Here is a 24,389-nt window from a genome sequence, read left to right on the forward strand (position 1 = left end):
ACATTACTGGGTATCCCATTTAAGCTACAGCACTAGGAGAGACCAATGAGAAGTCTGTCCTATTTACAGCTATAACTTCAGCATCTTGAATAGTGCCTATTGTTGAATAAAAATAACCTTCAACCAACACCCAATCTAGTAGTTATTCAGTAACTTTATATTCTAGTCTCACTTCTCAATGTTGCTGAAAGATGTCCCCCAAAACTTTTCTGTCCTTTGAAAGAAATGAAATCAATGAATTCAAAAAAGTTTTTGAAAAAAAGATCTCAAAATGACCCAATGCGACCCCAAGAAGTATTTAAGTTGGAGTCATGTCACAGCTTCAAAAAAATGAGCCAACATATTAAATTAGAATGTTTCATATACAAATCCAGTTTTCCAGGTTCTCCTGAAAAACTGTCAAGTCTAGCAACACCGAGCCTGTGTTCTTGAATAACAACTATCAACTGAACCTGATGATCAGCTACTAGGTTGAGCTCACCATTCCTGGGGGTATTATTGACAGAGAATTAATTTTTCTTTCCATCCTGAGTTTAAAATGTATTCTTCTACATCTTGTTTATTTTATATCATATGCTTAAACCATAGTTCTATACCCATTAAGGTGTGATATATACTGATAATGAATTTTTTTCCCACCCATTTCTCCCACTTATGTTATCTACTTGGCTCCAGCATCTGAATTGTGAACCACTTCCCTGAACGAAGACAACCTTCAGTAAATTAGGCTGCAGCAGGTGTGTACAACCACTAGATGGCGCCCATCTGGCCTTCTTAAACTGGCTTCCTGTAGCCACTCAATGTTTTGATACTGTGCTAACCACACCAGAGTTGCTCTAGAAAAAAAAAGCTATATGTGATCAACAGAGAAAATCTATTTTTCAGTAGTTTTCCAGGGCTAAATGCCGCTCCAGTAAAAGTTTACATTGTAAATTATGTAAATGATATGCATGTATGAAATTATATCGATATAAATGATACACATATATGAAATTTTACATATATATTTATATATATGAATGAAAACAGGGGAAAACATTCATTTCTGGTGAGATTTCTAATAAATATGCATATGGAAAACAAAATATTAACTCATTGCAAGAATGGACATTGGTTTAATATGAACATATGTGATAATATTTCATTAAAAAGTATTTCTTACTAATATTAAATCTAGAATTAGTTTAATATGGGAGACCTAGAACAGAATACTTAGGTCTTACTTCAGACACAATATAACCATTTTGAAAAGAAGGGTGAGCAGCAGCAAACAGAGGAAAAATCTAGAAACCCCAGTCACCTGAAAGTTCATAATCACTCAAATAAAGTGCTATGAAGCTTCAACACAAAGGGGGATGTGATGATTGCTATTTCAGGGCTCGCCTTGCTTTTATTGACCTTCAGATGTAAAATTATCAAAGAGAAAGACATTCTATATTCTTTTTGTTTAATGTTATAGTCTTATCCTACCATAGATATCTGAATGTAAATTTATAATTTCTATCGCTATCCAAAGAGAAAATATTTAACATATATCTTGTATAATTTATAGTTTCTCAACTATATAGTTAAAGGAAAGTTAAATCATGTGTAATTCATCCAATCCATATTCATTTTTGCACCTTCTTAAAGGTGTGTTTTAATTTGTAAACAATTTAATCATTTTATCACTCACATACCACCAAATTTGGTTTTTAGTCTGAGTTAAGGGCAGGACCTATGCTATGCGATCATGGTCAGGCCATGCCTCTCCGCTAGCATGATGATAACTGAGCTGTGAGGGAAGCCTGAAGAAACAAAATGAATACACATATTCATTTAGATACAACATTATTTGTTTCTTCCCACTAGAGACTATATGAGTTAATCATTATTTTGGTACTAATTTAAAACCATTCTAACATATGAGTGCCCTGTTACTGATTCAATTTATACAGTATCAGCTATGTATACTAAAGTCAAGTTTGCAAGTCAGATGCAAAAGAGGAAGACATAGTCCTTAAAGCAAAGCAATTCAGAGTCCAGGGAAAAATAATATGAATAAATAGTAATACCAACATAAGAAAATACAGTAACAGATATTTGTTATATAAAATAGTATACACATGTATTTGGTTTATATGTAACACGTGCTTATTTTGACATAAGTAAAAACTTTAAATTTTAAAATTATAAAATGAAAACATGCTCATATAAATAATAAAAAAGAATTTTATAGATTTTTTATGTATTCATCCCACAAAATCTTCATTCACAAGCAGTCTGTGGGTTAGTATAGTTTCATGATCAAATGCCCAGGACACAAATATAAACATTAGGTGAAACTGACCAAACACTATGTTCTATAGAGCAAATTAGCACTTGCTTCACAAGCAGCAAGTGTGTCCATCTAAAGAAAATAATGTTTGTATGAGAAAGATAGAGCTGGTGTCCAAATTATAGCAAAAAGATAATAATTATGGGCAATTTCAGGGCCATGTCAAAGAAAATTATATGAAAGAGAAGACATGAGGAAGCCTATTTTCAAGCTGCAGTGATGTCACCCTGCAAACCCTGGTCTAATCAATCACAGAAAATATAACTAATTGAAAAACCAATTATAGTATCTGAGAAAACAGTCTTCTTTTCCAAGGATTCTACTTGAAAAATATTCAGAAACCTTCCCTTAGTATGCTATATAAAACCACCCTGAAAAATGGGGAGCAAGCAGGGAATTTACAAGTGGCTGCTCTATAAAAGTTCGAATCAGACTTGTTTCAAGCCTAGTAGGTATAGCCAGAGATCCTAAATAAAGATATGCATATGGAATAGTTTCCCCAAGGCACAAAGTGGTGGTATCCTTTAATTGCCCATGCAAGCAACTGTTGCTACCGTTAAGGAGATTTTAAGCTAAAGGGGACCTATTTATTTCTCTCTTGGACCATTTGTCATCTCTTGACTTCCAATCTTGCCCACCACAGCTTCCTCTTTGGAGAAATCAAAGTGATGGAGCTTTCCATCGTACTTAGAATAAAATACAGTCTTTATAATGGTGTGCAAGGTCCTATGGAATCTGACTCCCGGAGGCTCCCACAACCTCACCTTCTTCCACTCTCTTCTCATGGCGGGCCTCCGGGTGCCCCATGGTGGTCCAAGTCTGTTCTTGTTCTGGGGCCTCTGTTTCACCTGAACATGGTTGTCTCCCAGCCTACATTTGGGTTTGTGTCACTGGGTCATCTCCTTGATGACAAGTAATTTTCTCTGACATACACCTAAAATGGCAGCCCAAGTCACTCTGTAGCATATTTTTCTTTACTTATATGGTATAATTTTTCATTTATGGTGTATTATCTTTTTATTCATAATGTAGCTCCCTAATTAGAATGCAACTTCCCTATGGGAAAAGATTATAATATTCACTACTGCAGTCTATGATGCCCACAGTAGTGCCATATAGATCAGGTGCCCTAAAAGTATGTTTTAATAAATAAATTGACTCCATCATAATTCTAGTCCAGAAAAATGAATTCAAAACAGTCTACTGATTTTGTTGAGTTGACTTTCTAAAAGTCAGAGTTTAGCCACTCTGAAGATAATACAAATCATCTATTAAGAATCTATCAATGAATGATAAAAGTAATCAGTTAAGCAAATGTAAGAATAAAAGCCATGAACCAGAATTTCTTCAGGCTTGCGAGAAAGCCAAGTAAGGTAAATGTTATAAGCAGAGTTTTAGCTGAGGCAGGATATAAACCTTCATAGTCAGGCAATGCACTAAAACAAGGAAATTTCTCACCATATTAAAAAATAAAAATTTCCCAGTGTAAAAAGAAACTCACAATGTGGAGGAAACAAGTGATATTTTTGGAAATAATTATTTCTCTCAGACAAGGATTACATTTTTCTTTACTTTTTAATGGATGAGTTACTATTCTTTCTATATAATATGAGAGTATGCTATGAGGTCTGTATTAGACATTGTGTTGGTCTAAAAACAAATACATAAATAAATATTAACTCTATCTTCAAGGGGTATTACTTTAGCCAAGAAATACGCTAATAAGTAGATATACTAATAAGTAATGTAAAAAGCAAAAATAAACCCATACATGGAGAAAGGTACAAATAAAGTGTTCTGGACTTCAAATCATGGTGAAATAGTTTCTGTTGTAGAGGGAAGTGAAAAGAAGTGAGGTTACACATCAAACAATCTCAAAAAGTCTGATGAGAAAATTCAAAGGGAATGGTTGCATTGTTATTTTGGTTGATGTAAAAATTTAATTTGGACATTTGTATTTTGAATACATGACTCTAAACATGGAAAAAGGAAGCTAGGAGATACTAAAATGTTGTTTTCTCATTTAATTAATTCCTATATTATCTATCAAATTGGTATAATATTTATTTTATTTACACGGACTATTCTTAGAATCTAATCTAACAAATTTTATTAAGTTGAGAAGTTATTCAAAACAAACTTTTAGCTACAATTTTGATAAAAATGTAAATCAGTAGTTGGTGCCTACTCACGTACAACTTCACATGAAATACAAGCGTCTACTAAAACATATATTACAACATTGCATTATACAAAATAGCTCACAATTGTTTTTAAATTTTTTAATGTTTATTTATTTTTGAGAGAGAGAGAAAGACAGGGTGTGAGTGAGGGAGGGGCAGAAAGAAAGGGAGACACAAAATCTGAAGCAGGCTCCAGGCTCTGAGCTGTCAGCCCAGAACCTGACACAGGGCTCGAACTCACAAACCACGAGATCATGACCTGAGCAGAAGTCAGATGCTTAGCTGACTGAGCCACCCAGGTGCCCCCAAAATAGCTCACAAAAATTAAGGCTTATGGGAAAATAAGACTTAACCAGATCACTCAAAAATCAACATAACTAGAACTCTTTAACATTCATTTAACATAATATCATGTTCAATAGATCATTTACAGCCTTAAACAGTGGAAAAACGCTTCCTGTTTTAAGGTATTCTATCGGAAGGCGTTCACTTCTAAATATCCTTGCAAAGAATGACCAGTCAAAATAGCACAGTGTAGACTTTATCATTAACGATTTTTAAAACAGGGGAGAATATTTTCTTAGCTTTAGATTCTGAAAGGCACTTAACTCATCAACACTTGCGCTAAAGGATCTTCATCATTTTTTTCTTGAGGTTTTCAGATATTGAAAAGATGTTCGCTTTAAATTGTGAGAAAGTTCCTGCAACTTGCTAACAAGGTAACAACAATCCAATAGGAGAATGAATGGGCAAAAGATCCAAATGAGCACTCCAGAAAAGTGAAACAAATGGCCAATAAGCACGGGTGAAGGAGCTCAGTTTCAGCAGTCATTAGGGAAAAGTATCACAATGTGATACCACCACACATTCACCCGAAAGGCCCAGATTAAAAAAGACTTGGGGTGGGGGGGGGGGGCGCCTGGGTGGCTCAATTGGTTAGGTGTCTGACTTCAGCTCAGGTCATGATCTCACAGTATGTGGGTGTGAGCCCTGCGTCAGGCTCTGTGCTAACAGGTCAGAGCCTGGAACCTGTTCTGGATTCTGTGTCTCCCCACCTCTTTCTCCCCCTCCCCTGCTCGCTCTCTCTCTCTCTCTCTCTCTCTCTCTCTCAAAAATGGATAAACGTTAAATAATTAAAAAAAGAAAAAAAAAGACTTGGGATTCTCAATGCCAACTATTGACAACTAGCATTCTCATACACTGCAAGGGGGAATGGTAAATGGGTACAACCAGTCTGGAAAACTATTACACGAAAGAATCTCATGAACAAAAAGTTGAGTAAAAAAAAGCCAGACACAAATGAGTGCATCCTATTATTCAATTTATACAAAGTTCAAAAGCAAGGAAATGTCATCATGGATGGTGTATCAACGTCTGCATGATAATCCCATAAAGGCTGAATGAGAAATGACTAACATGAGGCATGGTACGTGCTTCTGGGGGTGGAGATCTTCTGTCTCCTGATCCGGTTACGTGGGTGTGTTCTCTTTGTGAAAAATCCAACACGGTTCTGTGTACTCATCTGAATGTATATTACATTTCATTAAAAGTTGACAAAGTGGCATGCGAGGAAAAAACCTACACAAAACACTGTGAATGAAGTTCAACCTCAAACCAGCATCATTCACGGAATGATGATTCCAGCATCAAGCACGGAAAAGGTAATTCACCTTACAGAGACGTACTTTTTAGCAGAGCCGACTGCAGTACAACTGAAGTTCTTATTGCTTATTTAAGAAGCTTAAAGAACGAAAACTGCGCACGCGCCCTGTTGCATTCTTTCCCCTCAACAAGGCAAGTGCTGGCAGGGCTGAATTTCTGCAGGTTCGGCACATTTTTGCATTTCCAGTTCTTGCTTAAGAAAATGATGATGATGTGACAAAGAAATATCAGATTATCATACCCTGACATACTTCCGGAAGTTGGAAATCACACTTTGAAAAGAGCACCTTAAAGGGCAGAGCTGGAGAAAGGACTTCTCATGGGACATGACCCTTGATTTCAGAGTAATTTTCTCCTCCAAATTACTCAAACTTCATAATTACAACCACCACTGTAATCATATTTCAAACAATTGCCTTCAGTGGAGATCATCGACACTTTCAGTTTGAATTAAATCAAGAAAATTTGGCACACTCTGGGCTTCCTCAATTCTCCCTGTATATATATATATATATATATATATATATATATACATATATATATATATATATATTCATGAGAATTTCTAGTGGTCACATTTATATTTAGCAAATAAATAAAAATTCACAATTGTTTGAATACCAAAAATAAAAATAAAAAAATAAAGCAAACTCAGAGGTAATTCAAAATGAAATTAGAGATAGAGAAAACAAACTCAAAAAAATTAAAGTAGGAATTTCTTAAAATGATGAATACAGTATATAACACATACAGCCAAATACAAACAAAAACTCTCATACACACCCCTTTACTTTGCTGAGGTTTAATATAACCACTAACTTGAAAAGAGCTAGGGACGCCTGGGTGGTGCAGTCAGTTAAGCGTCCGACCTCAGCTCAGGTCATGATCTCACAGTTTGTGAGTTCGAGCCCCACATCAGGCTCTGTGCTGACAGCTCGGAGCCTGAAGCCTGCTTCGGATTCTGTGTCTCCCTCTCCCTCTGCCCCTCCCCCACTCGTGCATGGTCTCTCTCTCTCTCTCTCTCTCTTTCAAATGTAAATAAACATTTAAAAACTTTGTAAAGAGAAGAAAAGAGCTACCAAGAGAAAGGCACAATAAGCATATACATTTCTCCTGGAATGCAGACCTGGGTGTAAGTGTGGAAAATTCAAAGAGGAAATATTCATCTTGAACTTCCAAGCCAAATGTAAATAGGCTACAATTCTTCAGAGATAGTAAGAGGTCAGAATTTGCCTAGAAAGAAGTTCAAGTTATATTACTGATCCAATTCAAAGATAAGAAGTTCCCACAATAAAGGAAGTTAGAGTCATTTAAAAATTTCAAATACAGTTTCATTCATTCCTTCATCATTGAACATGTTTGCTATGTACCAGGCACTATTCGGTGAACAGAACAAAAACCCCTTCCCCTTCCTTCCCTGATGGAAAGCACATTCTAGAAGAGGACCCAGCACTAAAGAAGATAGACAAGTAAAATATAAACAAAGGTACTGAGTAATAAGTGGCAAAGTTAAAAAGAAAGTGGAAAAGGAAGATCCGAAGTGATGTGCACATGGGAACATTTGTGTTCAATACGGCCAGGGAAAATCTCATTGAGAAAGTAATACCCAGGTCCTATGAACCATAAGATATCTGGAAGAAAACTATTTCCAGCAGAAGGTAGGTAAGTACAAAGCCTCTAAGTTGGGAGTGGAGCAAGCTGACAGTTGGCTGCATGAGGCAGGGGGCTGCGGTGTGGGATGCAGTGGGGCTGGGGAGTAGGTCACCGGAGGCAATCATGCACAAGCACAGGTCACAGCGGGGAGCGGCTTTTGCTTTTTTTCTTTCCATGCTCTCAGAATTAAGAACAAATCTGTAGTGCCACACTCAGAGTTCTCGAGAGTATGGCTCATGGGAGTCCCATCCCCCAACCACTTGCGCTTTCTGCCAAAGCCACTGCGGAGGTGCTAGGATCTCCCTGCCCTGAAGATCTCTGGAAGTGCTATTTCCTCTGTCTCCAGGACTCTCCTGTCCACCACTTCCCTTCCCACTTTTGGTGGTTTGGCAATTTTAGGCACTGATTCTTCCAGAAAGTCCTTCTATGCCATATTAACGGTTGGCTGAACTGCATGTTTTCCCATGTGTTTCCACAGAATATACTACTACCCTCGAACATCACCTTGATCGTGTTTATACGGGTTTCTTAGCTCCTTAAAGTTATGGAATGGTGCATTTAGCTTGTATCCCTTGTTCCTAACAGGGTTTGGCATACAAAGTCAATACTTGTTGAATGAATAAAGAATGGATCTTGAACAAGGTTCAAATCACTATACAAAAATCTTAATAAAGGGTTGTATGAACTATCAGATCTACATAAAAAATGAAAGTTTCAGAAAAGCTCTACTTCTGAATCATTCAGATCTTTTATGTCACTGAAACAATTTAGTCTAACATTTGTCCGTCCGCTAATTAAATAAGAAATGCTAACTAACTTAATCAAGTTTTACATAGCCAGAAACTCCCAGTAGAAATGAGATGGGGGAGGTTAAAGCAAGTTAAAGTACAAAGCCACTTCTCTTTGTTTGTTCTCAATGGCATTACCATTAAATCTTTCTTCCTCTGTCTTCTCTACTTAATAAAATAAAGGCCACAGGGAACCAGGAGCAGGTAATCAAAGTCAAGCACAATGCCTCCCTCTTTCCTAACACTTCTTCCTTTAGTACTTTAGAGAAGAAAAGCCTGGGGAATCAGAAGCTGTCAGCAGGTGAGAGAAACAGGCCTTTTAAGTACTTTGATGTCAGGCTAAACTGAAACCAATGAACCAGTACAAACCTCAAAAGGGTCTAAGAGTCCAGACTCCATATTAGAAAATCAAGATGGGTTAGCAGAAATGCTTCTAAGCAAAATGTGTATTTATCATATACACTCATACAATTGACCAAAAAAAAAAAAAAAAAAAAATAGAAAATGAACAAATTACTTAACTCTTATTTATGTTTCTCTAAGGCTTTCTCTTAGTTTTTCTTTAGTTTTTTTAATGTTTTTATTTATTTCTGAGAGAAAGAGAGTGTGCAAGCGGGGAAATGCAGAGAGAGCAGGAGACACAGAATCCAAAGCAGGCTCCAGGCTCTGAGCTGTCAGCACAGAGCCCAACACGGGGCTAGAACTCACATACTGTGAGATCATGACCGGAGCTGAAGTTAGATGTTTAGCCGACTGAAGTCTTAGGTGGCCCAGGTTCTCCTAAAGCTTTCCTTTTGACTCTGATGTTTGGTTATGAATCAAATTCAATACTGGCATAGATAATACTGTGTAATATACAAATAAGCTTCCTAATCTGTATACTAATTAAGATTCACCAGCGTCTTAGGCCTTAAATTAACAAAATGAAACTGTGACAATATGCCCAAATCATAGGAATTAGATTTTAATCATAGACAAAACCTCATCTAAAAGCTGAAAATGTAAACCTACAATAAAACACAGAGTATACCAGGTTATCGGGAAATTTCATTATCTCTTCGAATAAAACATGGCTTCAGATGAGTAACAAGGTCATTTGCTAATGGAGTTCTTTCTCTCTTTAGGCTCAGTGTGAGCTCTGTCTCTGTTTAATTCATTCTGAAAATAGAGTTCCCACTTACAGACCAATACAAAGTATCCAACAGTATCTTTGTGGCAGTATTTTGTTTTGTTCTGTGTTGGGCTGCCCAGCATTTGAACTTCCCTCTTATTATCTTGGAATTCCTACTATGAAATCAAAAGAGGAAAAGACATCTCTTTCTCCACTGCCTGGTGCTTTAGGCATGTAACCTAAAATTGGCCACATAGGTGTTCCTAATATGTCAATCTAGGAGATTAATTCAAGTCAGCAAGTCTAGTTACCAATTTGTAGGTTCTCCTTAAATTTTTACCGCTGCCCCTTCTCTCTTGGGGCTACTTTTTTCTGAATCGAGCTCTTCAGTCTTCCCTTTTCATGAATTCCTCTTATATTTACATCAGCTGAAGCTGGCATTTGTTGATACAACCAGGCTGAGACCCAGCTTGAGCAAAACTAGTTTAAATTTTCTCTTAATTGTTTGCAACAACTCAGGATTGAGACATTGGATTGTCCCAGTTGCCTTTTTTGAAATCTCTTAGAAAAATAAACAAGAATATTGCTAACATAAAAGGGTATAATTTCAGAGAGTCAAGGAAAGTTGACCAGATTTTCTAAAAATCCAGCACAAACACCAAATAGGTTTAAAAAGCAAAGGAAGAGAATGTGTTTCCACAAGCCCTAACTTAAAAGCAAATGCTTCCAAACCCTACTGTGACACACTTTGCCCAATCAGTAGTTCTCAACTAGTAACCATTTTGCCACCCAGGGGACATTTAGCAAGGTTTGGAGACATTTTGGTCATCACAACTGCTGGAGGGGTGCTATTGGCATCTAATGGTTAAAGACCAGGAATGCTGCTAAACATCATACAATGTACATACCAGCACCCCACAGCAAAGAATTCTCTGCTTTAAAAATGTCAACAGTGTCAAGGTTGAGAAACCCTGCCCTATACTATTATCTCCCTTTAAATCAATATAAGTAAATGTCCCACAGAATATGTGTTACATAGTCCACAATACCCAAATCCTTTTATAATTACTTGTGAAACCTCATTTCCACCCTAATGTTCAAAGAAAATCTCATAGGGTACCTGGGTAGCTTAGTTGGTTGAGCGACTGACTTTGGCTTAGGTCATGATCTCAGGGTTCCTGAGTTCGAGCCCCATGTCGGGCTCTATGCTGACAGCTCGGGGTCTGGAGCCTGTTTCATATTCTGTGTCTCCCTCTCTCTCTCTCTGCCCCTCCACTGCTTGTGCATGTGTGCTCTCTCTCTCTCTCTCAAAAAAGAAGGAAGGAAGGAAGGAAGGAAGGAAGGAAGGAAGGAAGGAAGGAAGGAAGGAAGGAAGGAAGGAAAGAAAAGAAAGAAAAGAGTGAGTCTCATAATTCATCTGTCAGTATTATAATTCACCCAAGAACTAAACAGATGGGAAAGAACAACAAAAAGGAACAAATAAGGGAAAGGCACAGTATGTAAAAAGACCTGTAAAGGGCCAGGAGTGCCTAAGGGCAAGACAGGATCCCCAGGGTGAAGAAGAGTTGTGTTTATGGCAAAGAATATCTGGAAATAAAGCTTGCAGAAATGCTGTGATCAGATTCCAAATGTCTTCTCCATCACAGGAGTCTAGATTATACTAAGTAGTAGTAATTTTTTTTAAATGTTTATTTACTTATTTTGAGAGAGAGACAGAGGGAGAGAGAGAATCACAAGCAGGCTCCACTATGTCAGCACGGAGCCCAACACGGGACTCGATCCCACCAACCTTGAGATCATGACTTGAGCTGAAATCAAGAGTTGGACGCTTAACAGACTGAGCCACCCAGGCACCCCTAAGTAACAGTAATTTTTAAGGAAAACATTTTTAACTAGTTGTTCCTTAGGGAGAAAACTCTGGTGTCACACTAGGTGGTGATCTAACGTGAGAGGAGGCTGGTCATCGGGAGGTTGGGAGAGGCTGCTGCACTGGTACAAGAGCTGAGAGGAGCCAGGCTGACAGGATGGCAACATGGGTGGAAGCAGAGGCCAGGAGAGGATTTGAACATATTCTTAGAGTCTTGCTCACCTCTCCCTGTAAAATGAGTATTCTCCAGTACAATAACATATAAATATAAGGGATAAAAACTCAATTAGTTAATGACATACCTCTATTTTTTCCAATGTGCATCAAAAGAAAAGCAAAGTAACACATGTCAGTGAATTAAGTGAATTAAAGTTTGAACAATATGAATGCATTTTAAGTAATTTCGATAGCATTTCCAAACAGCATATACAGAAAGTGTATGATATTACCTGCTCCAGAACGTCTTTGTAGGTAATAGTTGCTTTAGTATCAGTAACAGGACTGTCATAGATGATAGCAATCTTATCTCCTTGACCATTTTCAATATGACGATCAACGGCATTGTAACAAATGTTAAGCATTCCTTCCACAAACCTGAAAAATTGGAAGGTAAAGGTTAATAATTCTTTCCAAAATATATTGTTGCTTAACTAGGTTGTATATTTCTAGTTTGGCAGCGCTGCCCTTAAATTAGTGCTTCCCGTGGCACACATGCAATGCCAGGTAATATCTAGAAAGTAGACATTTAAGATGGTAAAGAAGTGACATCTTTGTTTTCATATGTGTTTCGCTTTTATGTGCACTAGAAAAAAAATATACCTCACACTTCAAGGCGACAGCTTTGTAGATTTTATTGCTTAGGACGGAACGACAGTATAGACACCAAAATAATCTACGTGAAATGGATGAAATGAATTGTATGTAAGTACAGCGCAGCCCACAGAAGCATTAGGCTGAGAGAACAAATGGCAGACGTATGACTGAGTTTGGGTAACTGCTGTAAACAGACCAGCTTACTGGAAAATTCAATTCTCCTTTAAAAGAGCTACACACACACACACACACACACACACACACACACACACACACACACACACATATTTGTTTCAATTAAGTGGGATGCCTCCAATTGCCCAAATGGATAAGCTCTATTCTGCATGTTTGAAATGCTCCATAATTTGAATAAAGTATGGACATGCATATAACATTTTAATTAATTTTTTCAAAAACTTTTGCAATTTCGTACTTTTCATCTCCCAATTTATCAACGCCTTCCTCTGAAAACACAGACATCATGTAGATGGATGGAGATAACGTTTTGAAAAATATAGCTCATTTTTTTTCCAAAAGAAAAAGTTTTGCATTTGCCCCTTCTCTAGGAGGAGGGGATTAAACCAAAGCATATAAGGACAGTAATGGTCTATTTGTCCCAACACCAGGCTAACAAATATCATAACAATGAAAAATAACAGGAAAAAAAAAAACATTGAAGCAAGAAGAAAAAGTCCTGTCAGATAGCAGAACATCACCTTCAGGTCTTCACGCAAAAAGCCCTATGTGAAATGAGGCAGTGAATTAAAAGCAGCTATAGATACAGTGGCAGCATTAAGAAATAACACACAGAGAACGCAACAGGAAGAGGGATCACTTACTCAGGGTCAAATGACCCTATATACTTCAATAACCCGAATATGACTACCTGACAGCATAGCACAAGGAGCAGTTAATGTAAAGATTCTGAATCACCAAGTGTGAAAGATTCAGTGTTTGTTCAAAAATACCGTCTCTTCCCCTTGCCCCCTCTCCACGAGTGGAGAATACTTCCCTTGTTTGGGGCTCATGCAGGTGACTGTGCTTTGGCCAAAGAGCTGACATAAGTCAAGCAGAGGCATGAAGGCACCTGTGCCTGCTCTCCTTCACCTCTACTTTCTCCAGAAGAGCCTCCTTCACCTCTACTTTCTCCAGAAGAGCCTCCGGGTGTCTGTGACTGCTGCCTAGTATCGGCCTAGTATCCAAAGCAAATATTTGCAGGTGGAGGAGAGCCCAAGAAGCAGGAAGTGTAGCCCAGTCAGATACATGTCTAGGAGCAACGTTTCCAGTCATCTGACCCCATGACAACCTAGAGATACGTGGAAATCACTGCCGAATATGTTATGATTTGGACATTTGGTATGATGATTTGACATGCAGCATAATTGTGGCTTTAATTAGCTAACATGCCAAGAAAAAAGATAGTTTGCTCAATGTTTTGTATCAGAAAGAAGAAAAGATGTTTTATGGAATTTTCCCACAAGAATATTTATTTGTATTGTTTTTGGTTTTGTTTCTGAAAAGAACACGTTTCGGACACATGGAATATTGGCTTGCTGGAATACTTCTTGATGTTGTTATTATTGTCCTTCTCTTTATCTACAACTTCTACTCTACCACTCTGTGCTCAACAGTTAATTACACTCATGACATTGCACAATAAAGAGGCCCTCTCAATACCAAAGATTGATGAAGGATTCACTTTATCATTTGCTGACTATTCTCCTACCTCTTCTTCCTTCTCAATATCTTTCACGGAGTCTACTTCCTCTGCCAGATCTTTGACAGTGATCCCTAAGGTTCCATATCCATCCCTTGGCTCACTCTGTATATACTCCCTGGGTGATCTTAATACTCATATGGCTTTAACTTCCATCCTCAGCTCCAGCCCTGGCCTCTTTTCTGAGCTCCATACTCTTATAGCCAACAGTCTGCTGGACATTGAAGGGAGTCCAGAATGAACCTCCCCAAAACATGCTACTTTGGAATGTAGGTTATTTTGGGTAGAAGACAATCAAGTACCAAGACTCAGGAAGACTTTTTAACCTCCCCTCTTTATTGTCTCTAAGAATTTAGATAGAGGGCCTAGTCCAAGGAAAGGCTTATCACTGAAGATAAGTACAAAGAGTATGGGCTGGGCGTGGTAGGGGTGGAGTGGGGAGTGGAGAGTACTTGGCAGTTTGTTCAATTCCTCTCTGTATCCCGTGGCCTTTGCATGGCATGGCAAACGTTTGTTTACCAAACGCTTGCTCCTCCCATCTTCCTGTGAACTGTCTTCCTTCCCTTTGAAACTCTAGGCCCCTACCCCCTTCTCCTTAGCTCAGGATGGCATATAAACCTCAACGGTCTGACTCTCTTCAAACCTCTCATGTCTGTGTGAGACTCCCATACATCCAAAATTAATTTTTCTCCTATTAATTTCACTTTATGTCAATTTAATTAATAGATCAGCCAAAAGAATGACAAAGGATACAGGATTTCCTCCCCAACAACATCTATTTGGAAAGAATAACATGTCCAAAACAATAGTCATTTTCACCCTATCTCAACCCGTAGCCCCATGCCAAATGCAAACCCTCCCCTTCTCCTGTTTTCCATATTTCAAGGAACCACCTTGCACCCAAGGACCTGAATTAGAAACCCCACAGTCAGATTTGACCCCTCATTCTCTACATTCAGTTGGGTATATGTAACATTACATTAGTCTCTGTAAATATTCAGTTCTCTCATTCACAACCTGGGTTAGAATTACTGCCTCCTAATTAATCCTCCTGCCCCAGGCCTTACCCTATCCTCTCAAGTCATCTCTCTATGCTATTAGAATGTTTTTCCTCAAAGTCAAACTGAGAAAGACAAATTTCATGATTTCACTCAAATGCAGAATCTAAAAAGCAAAACAAATGAATAAATAAACAAACAAAAAGGAGAATCAGACCTATAAATATAGAGAACAAACTGATGGTTGCCAGAGGGAAGGAGGTGGGGATGTGTGAAAGGGAGTGGGAGATACAGGCTTCCAGTTATGTAATGAAGTCACAAAGATGAAAAGCGCAGCCTAGGCAATGTAGGTAATGATACAATAGCATTTTACAACGACAGAAGGTAGTTCCACATGTAGTGAGTGAGCATAGTATAACGTATAAATTGAATCACTATGCCGTACACCTGAAACTAATGTAAATTGTGTGTCAACAATACTCAAATTAAAAAAAAAAGTTTTTAAAGAATGTTTTTCCTCATAAATGTTCTCATACCAACTATTTGGTGCTCAAAGTCATTTACTACCGTTGCATGAAGTTCAGAATAAAAACTATGTATCTTTAGATGGCATGCAAAGACCATTCATCTCAGCTTTATTTCTCCTCATCCAACTTCCCACACTCCAGCTCTAATGAATTATAAAATCTATATTTCCTGAATCCGCTCAGCTGTGGATTCTTTCTGTGACTGTTCTCCACCTTTACCTTTACCTTTACCCCACCTTTACCTCCCCCAAGCAGTTCCAAAGCCCTATGCACACATCTCTACCATAGTACTTACCACATTGTATTAACAATTGGTCTACCTACTGATATATTTCCCTCATTATACTGTAATCTACCTTACAGCAGAGAAAATGCCTTATTCTCCTTATAGTCCTAGTGATGTCGGAGTGTGGGGCAAGCTGAGGGCAAAACACAGGCTAACAGCAACCTCCCCACCAAGTGGAATGTGTGATATTCCTCAGACACTCCTGGCTACTCAAGAACAAAGGAAAGGTGTTTTAAATGCTTGCCATGGGAATGTGGGAAACTAAGGCAAATGAAAAATTAAATTCCCTTCCTGCCTACAGCCCATTGACAAGTCCTTGAAACTGGCAGAGTGACCTCCTTCTAGAAGCCCAGCTGCCTGGATGATGACACTTTTAGGAGCAAAAGAGAATCTTGGTTTAACATTATCCCAACCTTGAAGATCCTGTAAGTCTACTTGCTTTATCTCAACTGCCTCCAAGACATATGCTGGCAATCGTACTCCAAGATTATGCCCCCCCAATATGCATCTGAAGGGTCTCATGACTGAGGTTTTACTAAACAGTAATAAATGGAATTTCGCTACCAACAGCTAGCCCCTCAAGGTCTTGGAAATCTTGCTTCCAAAATTCCTTAGAGACTTACTCTATCCCTGACCCCCCATCTCCCAACCTGAGGGTAGAGAGCTGCTCTTCTGCCCAAGTGTCCTATCCCCATGCTTTAATAACATCACCTTTTGCATCAAAGACTTCTTCAAGAATTCTTTCTTGGCTGTTGGCTCCAGATCACCCCACCATCACCCCAAAACTTCATCACTAGGATCTACTATAGAAGCTCTTCTGTATTTGGATGCAGTATATATTTGATAAATCAATGAATAAAAATATTAGTAGGTGTTCAAGAAACATTGGATTTAGAATCCAGCTAGAGTAGCCAGGGTAGTTTTTACTAACTCATTTTAAAGTTGAGAGAACAGAGACTTAAAAAGAATAATTCCCAGGACATTTGGCAAGAAATTCAAGAATGCCACACTTGTAACCCAAATCTTTAGGCATCTAGACGTGTATCATTATTCACATCATATTAATTCACTCATTTATCAATTATTTATTTACTATCAAGTTCACAGATTCTTTCCTCTGTGGTCTCCATTCTGCTATTGAGCCAATTCAGAGAATTTTTATTTTGGTAAATGTATTTTTCAGCTCTAAAATTTCCACTTGGTTCTTTTTTATATCTTCAATTTCTTTGCTGAAGCTTTCTATTTCTTTTATTGAGGCTTTTTTTTTTATTTTTTTTAACATTTTATTTATTTTTGAGACAGAGAGAAAGAGAGCATGAACAGGGGAGGGTCAGAGAAAGAGGGAGACACAGAATCCGAAACAGGCTCCAGGCTCTGAGCTGTCAGCACAGAGCCCGTCGCAGGGCTCGAACCCACGGACCCCGAGATCATGACCCGGGGAGAAGTCGGACGCTCAACCGACTGAGCCACCCAGGCGCCCCTATTGAGGCTTTTAAAAAATATATTTTGTGTATGTTTATAATCATTTGTTGAAGCATTTTCATGATGGCTGCTTTAAAGTCCTTATCAGAGTGTTCCAATCTCTGTGTCATCTCAGTTTCGGCGAGTGATTTAGGGTTGTATCCTGGACATCGTGGGCATCTTACTGAGACTGTGGAGCTTATTTAAAGATTCTTTTTAGGGGCGCCTGGGTGGCGCAGTCGGTTAAGCGTCCGACTTCAGCCAGGTCACGATCTCGCAGTCCGTGAGTTCGAGCCCCACGTCGGGCTCTGGGCTGATGGCTCAGAGCCTGGAGCCTGTTTCCGATTCTGTGTCTCCCTCTCTCTCTGCCCCTCCCCCATTCATGCTCTGTCTCTCTCTGTCCCAAAAATAAATAAACGTTAAAAATAAATAAATAAATAAAGATTCTTTTTAAATTCCAGACCTCCTCTAACACTGTGTCAATGGAGGAGAGGGACGTCTCATTACTCCCAGGTACAGGTGTGTTAGTCCCTGTTCCCCTAATGGCCTCTTTCGACACTGGTGGGCGTGAGGGGTATCTCATTACTGCCGGACTAGGGTAAAAGTTCAGGATCCCACTAGGCTTCCATGACACTGGCTAAGAGCAGGGGAAATATGTACCAGTTTAGTATATAGGTTACTATACCCTAGGGTTTCTTTTTGAAGGATACCCTTACAGAAGTTTTGAAAATTTTAAGGGCTCCCTTTAGGAGGGCAGAAAGGAAATTCAGAGGGAAGGGCCTGCAAACAGTGTTAAACAAGAACTGCCACAGGAGATGACAAATTGGCATGGCTCCAGAGGTGGCAAGAGTTAGTGCATATACCACTATAAACTGGCTCAATTAAAGGTTGGTTTACTGTGGTTGACTGGACCAAGTGACCTGCAAGGGGCCTTCCGGCTCAAAGATTTGATTATTCCACTATGACAAGATTCTTATTTCATTTTAACTCAAATCATTTCAGTAAAGGTCAACTGAAAGCCTTCTATGTGATAGCTCCTCATTGTCCCTTGTAAATTCACGAGTAGGTTCCAAAGGGTTTGTCTCCCCAGATTATTAAAATAACTGATGCCCCCCTCTAGACAACTGAGAAAATAACTTTAGAGTATTTTCTCTTATTTTTTATATATGTAAATATTTTGCCTCTATGTTTAAGATTGCATTATGAGGGGCGCCTGGGTGGCGCAGTCGGTTAAGCGTCCGACTTCAGCCAGGTCACGATCTCGCGGTCCGTGAGTTCGAGCCCCGCGTCAGGCCCTGGGCTGATGGCTCGGAGCCTGGAGCCTGTTTCCGATTCTGTGTCTCTCTCTCTCTCTGCCCCTCCCCCGTTCATGCTCTGTCTCTCTCTGTCCCAAAAATAAATAAAAAACGTTGAAAAAAAATTAAAAAAAAAAAAAAAAAAAGATTGCATTATGAGCTTTTCCCAAGAGCCTGAAAATTTAAAAAATAAACAACAACACACATTTAATGATGGCATCATATTACATTCAATGGCTATTCAATAATAAAGTTAACTCTGTATTGTTGCAAATTGCCTTTCATAATATTGTCATTATTTTAAATGATCCTGAAATGATGTTTCTTACAGAGAAATATTGGTTACATTGTTTTTTTATTACATTTGCAGGCAAATGTCATTCCTACAATCAAACACATACATCAAATAATTAAATTCCTTCTGGAAATATTGAATCAATTTATATTACAATCAGCATTACCTGAAATTCCATTTTATCACACTCCTCCAAATACAGATTATTCTCAATCTTCTTCAATTTGAGAATTGAAAAATAGTTTCAATTTTAGTTTCTCTGGTTACTGGTATTAAGTATAATGTCTTACCAAGTTTTAAAAGCACTTTATATAGAACATTAGACTTAAGTCTGACACTATTACAAATTATTTTCTCAATTTATTCACTAATTTTAATTCATGCCATTTCCTGATATAAAAATATTTTAAATTTGTTAGGGTGCCTGGGTGGGTCAGTTGGTGAAGCGTCGTCCTACTGTTGATTTTGGCTCAGGTCATGATCTCATGGTTCATGCCATCAAACCCCATGTCAGATTCTGCGTTGACAGTGCAGGGTCTGCTTGGAATTCTCTCTCTCTCTCTCTCTCTCTCTCTACCCCTCCCTCCCTCCATCTCTCTCAAAATAAATAAACATTTTAAAACTATCTGAAATTTGCATATAGTCAAATACTCATCATTTTCCTTTACAATTTCTTTGTCTAAGAAACTTCATACTACTCTCTTCTGGTTTCAGTTTTTATATTGATCTTTGATATGAGCCAATAAATATTCATACATGTATAAAACTTGTAGGTAATACATGTTATACAGAATATATTATACATATATATTGTAGGACAACTGTGCATGTATACATATTATGCACATGTACATAATATACGTGTGTGTGTGTATACACACATATTCAAAAGTTCTGGCTACAAAGAACCTTCAAATCACATAAGAGACATCTACACATAGATGTATCACATGACGTCTGTGTGTGTATGTGTGTGTTGATATATATATATGTATATATATACATATATATATTAAATGATAGTACAATTATATTTATTTATCCTTAGTCAATTTTACAAGCATCAATGTTTGACTAATGCTTACTGTCCTCATTTTTTTATGATGCTTCATTCTTCCCATATGTATTATGCATACATACTCACACACACACATATATATATATATATATATCAGAGTCTCTGTCAAGGCTATGTAGTTTCTAGCTATAACTACTGGAATGTTCTGTCAGTAGAGTCTTGTGAATAGTTCTCTCTTTAAACTCAGTCAGCTTTAAGTTCTGTTGAAGAAAGAACGGAAAAAACCTCATATTCTATTCTACCCCATCTCTGCCCTGAATTCCTTCTGCAGAAAATTGAAAGAAATCTGAATGCACCCCACAGCTCACTCGAAAAACAGAAAAAAATATAAAACTGAAATGAAATTGATAGCAGCAGTGGAACCACTAGAAATGGAGTGACCACGAGATCACAGCAGTGGCAAATTGGGGGACTACATGAAGCAAACAGAAGCAGAATGACTGCTAAACCCAGAAGTCATGCCAAACAGGGCGGATGCGAGTGGACTCCTGACATGGAAAGAATGTTAGATACTATTAGATTAAAGAAAGAAAATAATGTGTAGAAAAATTATGTAACCATACTATAGAATACATTTATGGGGAAACTATAAACCCCAAGCAGGTAATTAAAAGGCTCATTAAAAGGCTCTCAATAGAACTCTGAACTATTTCCAAGATCAGAGGCAAGTAGGAATAAAAAACAGGCCATAAATGTTTGGATGTATTATTAACACATAAGCCACACCTACATACATGTCGCACAAACTTGCACCAGCCCAGAGGCTAACTTTCTGAAACAAGTTTCTGCGTGAATGATCTAGGAGTAGGACAAGAACAAGGTTCTATATAATTTCCAGGAGGCCTAGGAACCCCACATACCATTGCCACCTGGAAATCCCCTCTTTTCTCTCAATCACAGTAAGAAGGATTTAAGTAACCAAAATCTACATTTACTGACACATGAACTAAGATCCTTACCTGGATTCTGAGATGAACTCCACTTAGCTACCTGAACTTGGCCACTCAGATGAGTGAGTGAGTGAGTGTGTGTGTGTGTGTGTGTGTGTGTGTGTGTAGGTGTTCATGTAGGTGTGTACATATATATGAAAAAGAAGACAGCATAAAGCTGAGATGCGGGAAAGGCATACTGTCAACATAAATAACAAGGGGAAAGGCATATTTTTAACTTCAACAATATCTAAAGTGTACCTAAAAATCAATACAGAAAAAATTAAAAACCCAGTAGGTAAAGAATCTCAGCACACCATCCATAGAGGAAAAAAATGATAATGGTCAATAAGCAAAAAAAGATGATGCTCAGCTTCACTGACAATCAGGAAAATGAACATTAAAACAATAATAATATTCCATTTCTCCCCATTGGATTGATACAAAGATACAATACACAGTAGTGTTAACTCAGCCAAAGCAAGTTGCCTGTATGTTTATCTCTGTGCTTGTAGAAAAGCACAAGAGGGTGGGGCGCCTGGATGACTCAGTTGATTAAGCATCCGACTTTAGCTCAGGTCATGAGCTCATGGATCAGGGGCTCAAGCCCCACATCAGGCTCTGTGCTAAGAGCCCAGAGCCTGGAGCCTGCTTGGAGTTCTGTGTCTCCCTCTCTCTCTCAGCCCCTCTCCCACTAGCTGTCTGTCTGTCTCTCTCTCAAAAATAAACAAACATAAAAAATTTAAAAAAAAAATAAAAAATAAAAGCACAAGAAAGAGTCTAGAAAAATGTACAAGAGAGGTAAAGTTGGGTAAAAGAAAAATTGAGGTGCAATACAGAAAATAGTCTATATTTTTCTGTAATAAATACTTCTGTGTGATTTGATTTTTACCAATATTCTTTTATGTATTAAATATATTTTAATAAAAATATAAATTTTAATAGAAGATTGCTTGGCTCTTGGATTGACCAAATCATCAACTCCATATCATTATAACTGCCACTAATGAAAAAAAATAATTTAATTAATTAATTAGAACATCTCTTTTCAATTTTCTTCTGGTAAAAAGGAGTATTTCTTATACTTATGACAACATCTAAACTCAGTTTTAAAAAATTAAAACGGGCCATCAAATTTTTGCTTTTCCTTTTTATTTATTTTTCTCACCAGAATCAACCTCAAGCAGATATATAGTAATACTAAGAATGGCTAGACAGAACCTTCAAATCGCATAGACAGATCTACTATAAATCTGTGTTCATCATTCTTGCTTGCTGCCCACTGTGATTTTGGTTGCCCTCATTCCAGGCGCTTGTAACACTGCACTAGAAATGAGGCATGGCCACAAAGTTTGCTGTGGCCCATGACGTGGCTACAGAAATAATGCAAGAAGTCTTTAAGATTCAGTGTGTGTTTTCCACATTTCCTTCTCTGTGTCACAAGGACCAGTGACATTCCAAATGGTGACAGCACTGTCGATCTGTATTTTTTTAAGTTTATGTATTTATTTTGAGAGAGAGAGAGAGAAAGAGAGGGAGAGAGAGGGAGGGGCACAGAGGGAGAGAAAGAGGGAATCCCAAGCCATCTCCATGCTGTCAGCACACAGCCCAATTTAGGGTTTGAACTCACGAACCATGAGATCATGTCCTGGGCTGAAATCAAGAGCCAGATGCTCAACTGACTGAGCCACCCAGGTGTCCCCAACCTGTATTCTTGAGTGAACACGGATGATATGAAACAAATTTGCTGCGTAATCAAAGATACATTTACATGAGTGAGATACACCTGGGCTATTTTAAACTAGGGTTATTTGAAAGCTGTTTACTCCTGCAGCACAGCCTAGTCTATTCCGACTGAGAGAAAAGTCCCCAGACCCATCTATTTTGGTAAATTCAAACAAACTTTAAAATTGTCATGTTTTACAATTTTAGAGGCAGAGGGATACATTCCAGGGCAAAAGAAATGAGTGTAATCTCAGCTGGTATAATTATGTAGTCACTATAGAATTGTAGATGTCCCTGAAAAGAAGCCAAGGTGCACCATCATCTGTGTCTGAGCTCAGAGAGGTGGAGCTGAGAGGCTTCAGAAGGAGCTCCTTTAAGAAGAAAGCTCTTGGGGCGCCTGGGTGGCTCAGTTGGTTAAGTATCAGACTCTTGATTTTGGCTCAGGCCATGATCCCAGGGTCGTGGGATCAAGCCCTACACTGAGCTCTGCAATGACAACACAGAGTCTGTTTGGAATTCTCTCTCTCTCTGCCCTCTCCCCCACTCACTCTCTCTCTCTCTGTCTCTCAAAAATAAATAAATGTCTAAAAAAAGAAGAAAGCTCTTGAAATTCTTTTGAGGCTTCTTCTTATGCATAATTTTCTATTTTCCCTTGCCTTTTCCTCATTAACCCTGCTAGTTTACATCCAGAATCAAAACTTTGACTCAGTTCTTTGGAGGGAAGCTTGTCTGAATTTGACTTCTTCTTTAGAAGAACTAAAGACTAAAATGTTCCTCTCAATTTCACCACTCCCTCCTATTTCAAGAACAAAACTTATTGTACTTTCAGTAGCGTGGACTATGAAACTCTTTCACAAACTGCCATATTTCAATCTGCATGAAATAGTTATTGACATGAGTATATTTGGTAGTTGCAATGTTGCAACCCTCTCTGTAGTCCCAGCTAGTGATTTCTGTACTGGACATACATTTTCTACTAAATAACTGGAAAGTCCAACATATAATTTACCTTCTGATATGAGATCCTTTCCCTGGATCATATTACAATGTCCTTCCTTGATGATCTCCTATTTGGGTTTTTATTTTGGCACAATTTCAAAAAAAAAAAAAAATTCAAGTTCTTTTTCAAAAGTTAAATAAATCTAAGGATAACATACTGAAAAGAATTTGAGGGTAATGGATATATTTGGTTATCTACCTACTAAAATACTAAATCTATATTAGGAATGTGTAACATTTATAAGAAATAATTTATTATATGATAGGCAGACTTTGGCAGATTATAACCTCCAATATTAACTATCAATAATTATTTCCTCAGGGCTCTTCGGTGGCTCAGTCAGTTAAGCATCTGACTTTGGCTCAGGTCATGATCTTGCAATTTGTGAGTTAGAGCCCCACATTGGACTCTGTGCTGATGGCTCAGAGCCTGGATCCTGCTTCAGATTCTGTGTCTCTCTCTCTGTCCCTCCTCTGCTCATGTTCTCTGTCTCTCTCTCAAGATAAATAAATAAAAACATTAACTTTTTTTAAATAATGATTTTCTCTTCAAATGTTTTTTTTTGTTTGTTTTTAGCCAACAAATTTAAATTTTTTTTTTTCAAGGTTTATTTATTTTTGGGACAGAGAGAGACAGAGCATGAACGGGGGAGGGGCAGAGAGAGAGGGAGACACAGAATCGGAA

General features: G+C 38.0%; 1 protein-coding gene across 1 annotated transcript in view; it reads right to left on the reverse strand.

The window, feature by feature from the left end:
* The window catches only part of ACSS3 (acyl-CoA synthetase short chain family member 3), a 156,318-nt gene that overhangs the window by 107,789 nt on the left and 24,140 nt on the right, over positions 1-24,389 (reverse strand). Inside the window, exon 2 of the mRNA XM_025926555.2 lies at positions 12,031-12,175. Within this exon, the coding sequence (XP_025782340.2) occupies positions 12,031-12,175 (145 nt within the window). The remainder of the gene's footprint in view (positions 1-12,030; positions 12,176-24,389) is intronic.

This window comes from Puma concolor, chromosome B4 (genome assembly GCF_028749965.1).
Source record: "Puma concolor isolate L17-30 chromosome B4, mPumCon1.1.hap2, whole genome shotgun sequence".
NCBI classification, from domain to species: domain Eukaryota; kingdom Metazoa; phylum Chordata; class Mammalia; order Carnivora; family Felidae; genus Puma; species Puma concolor.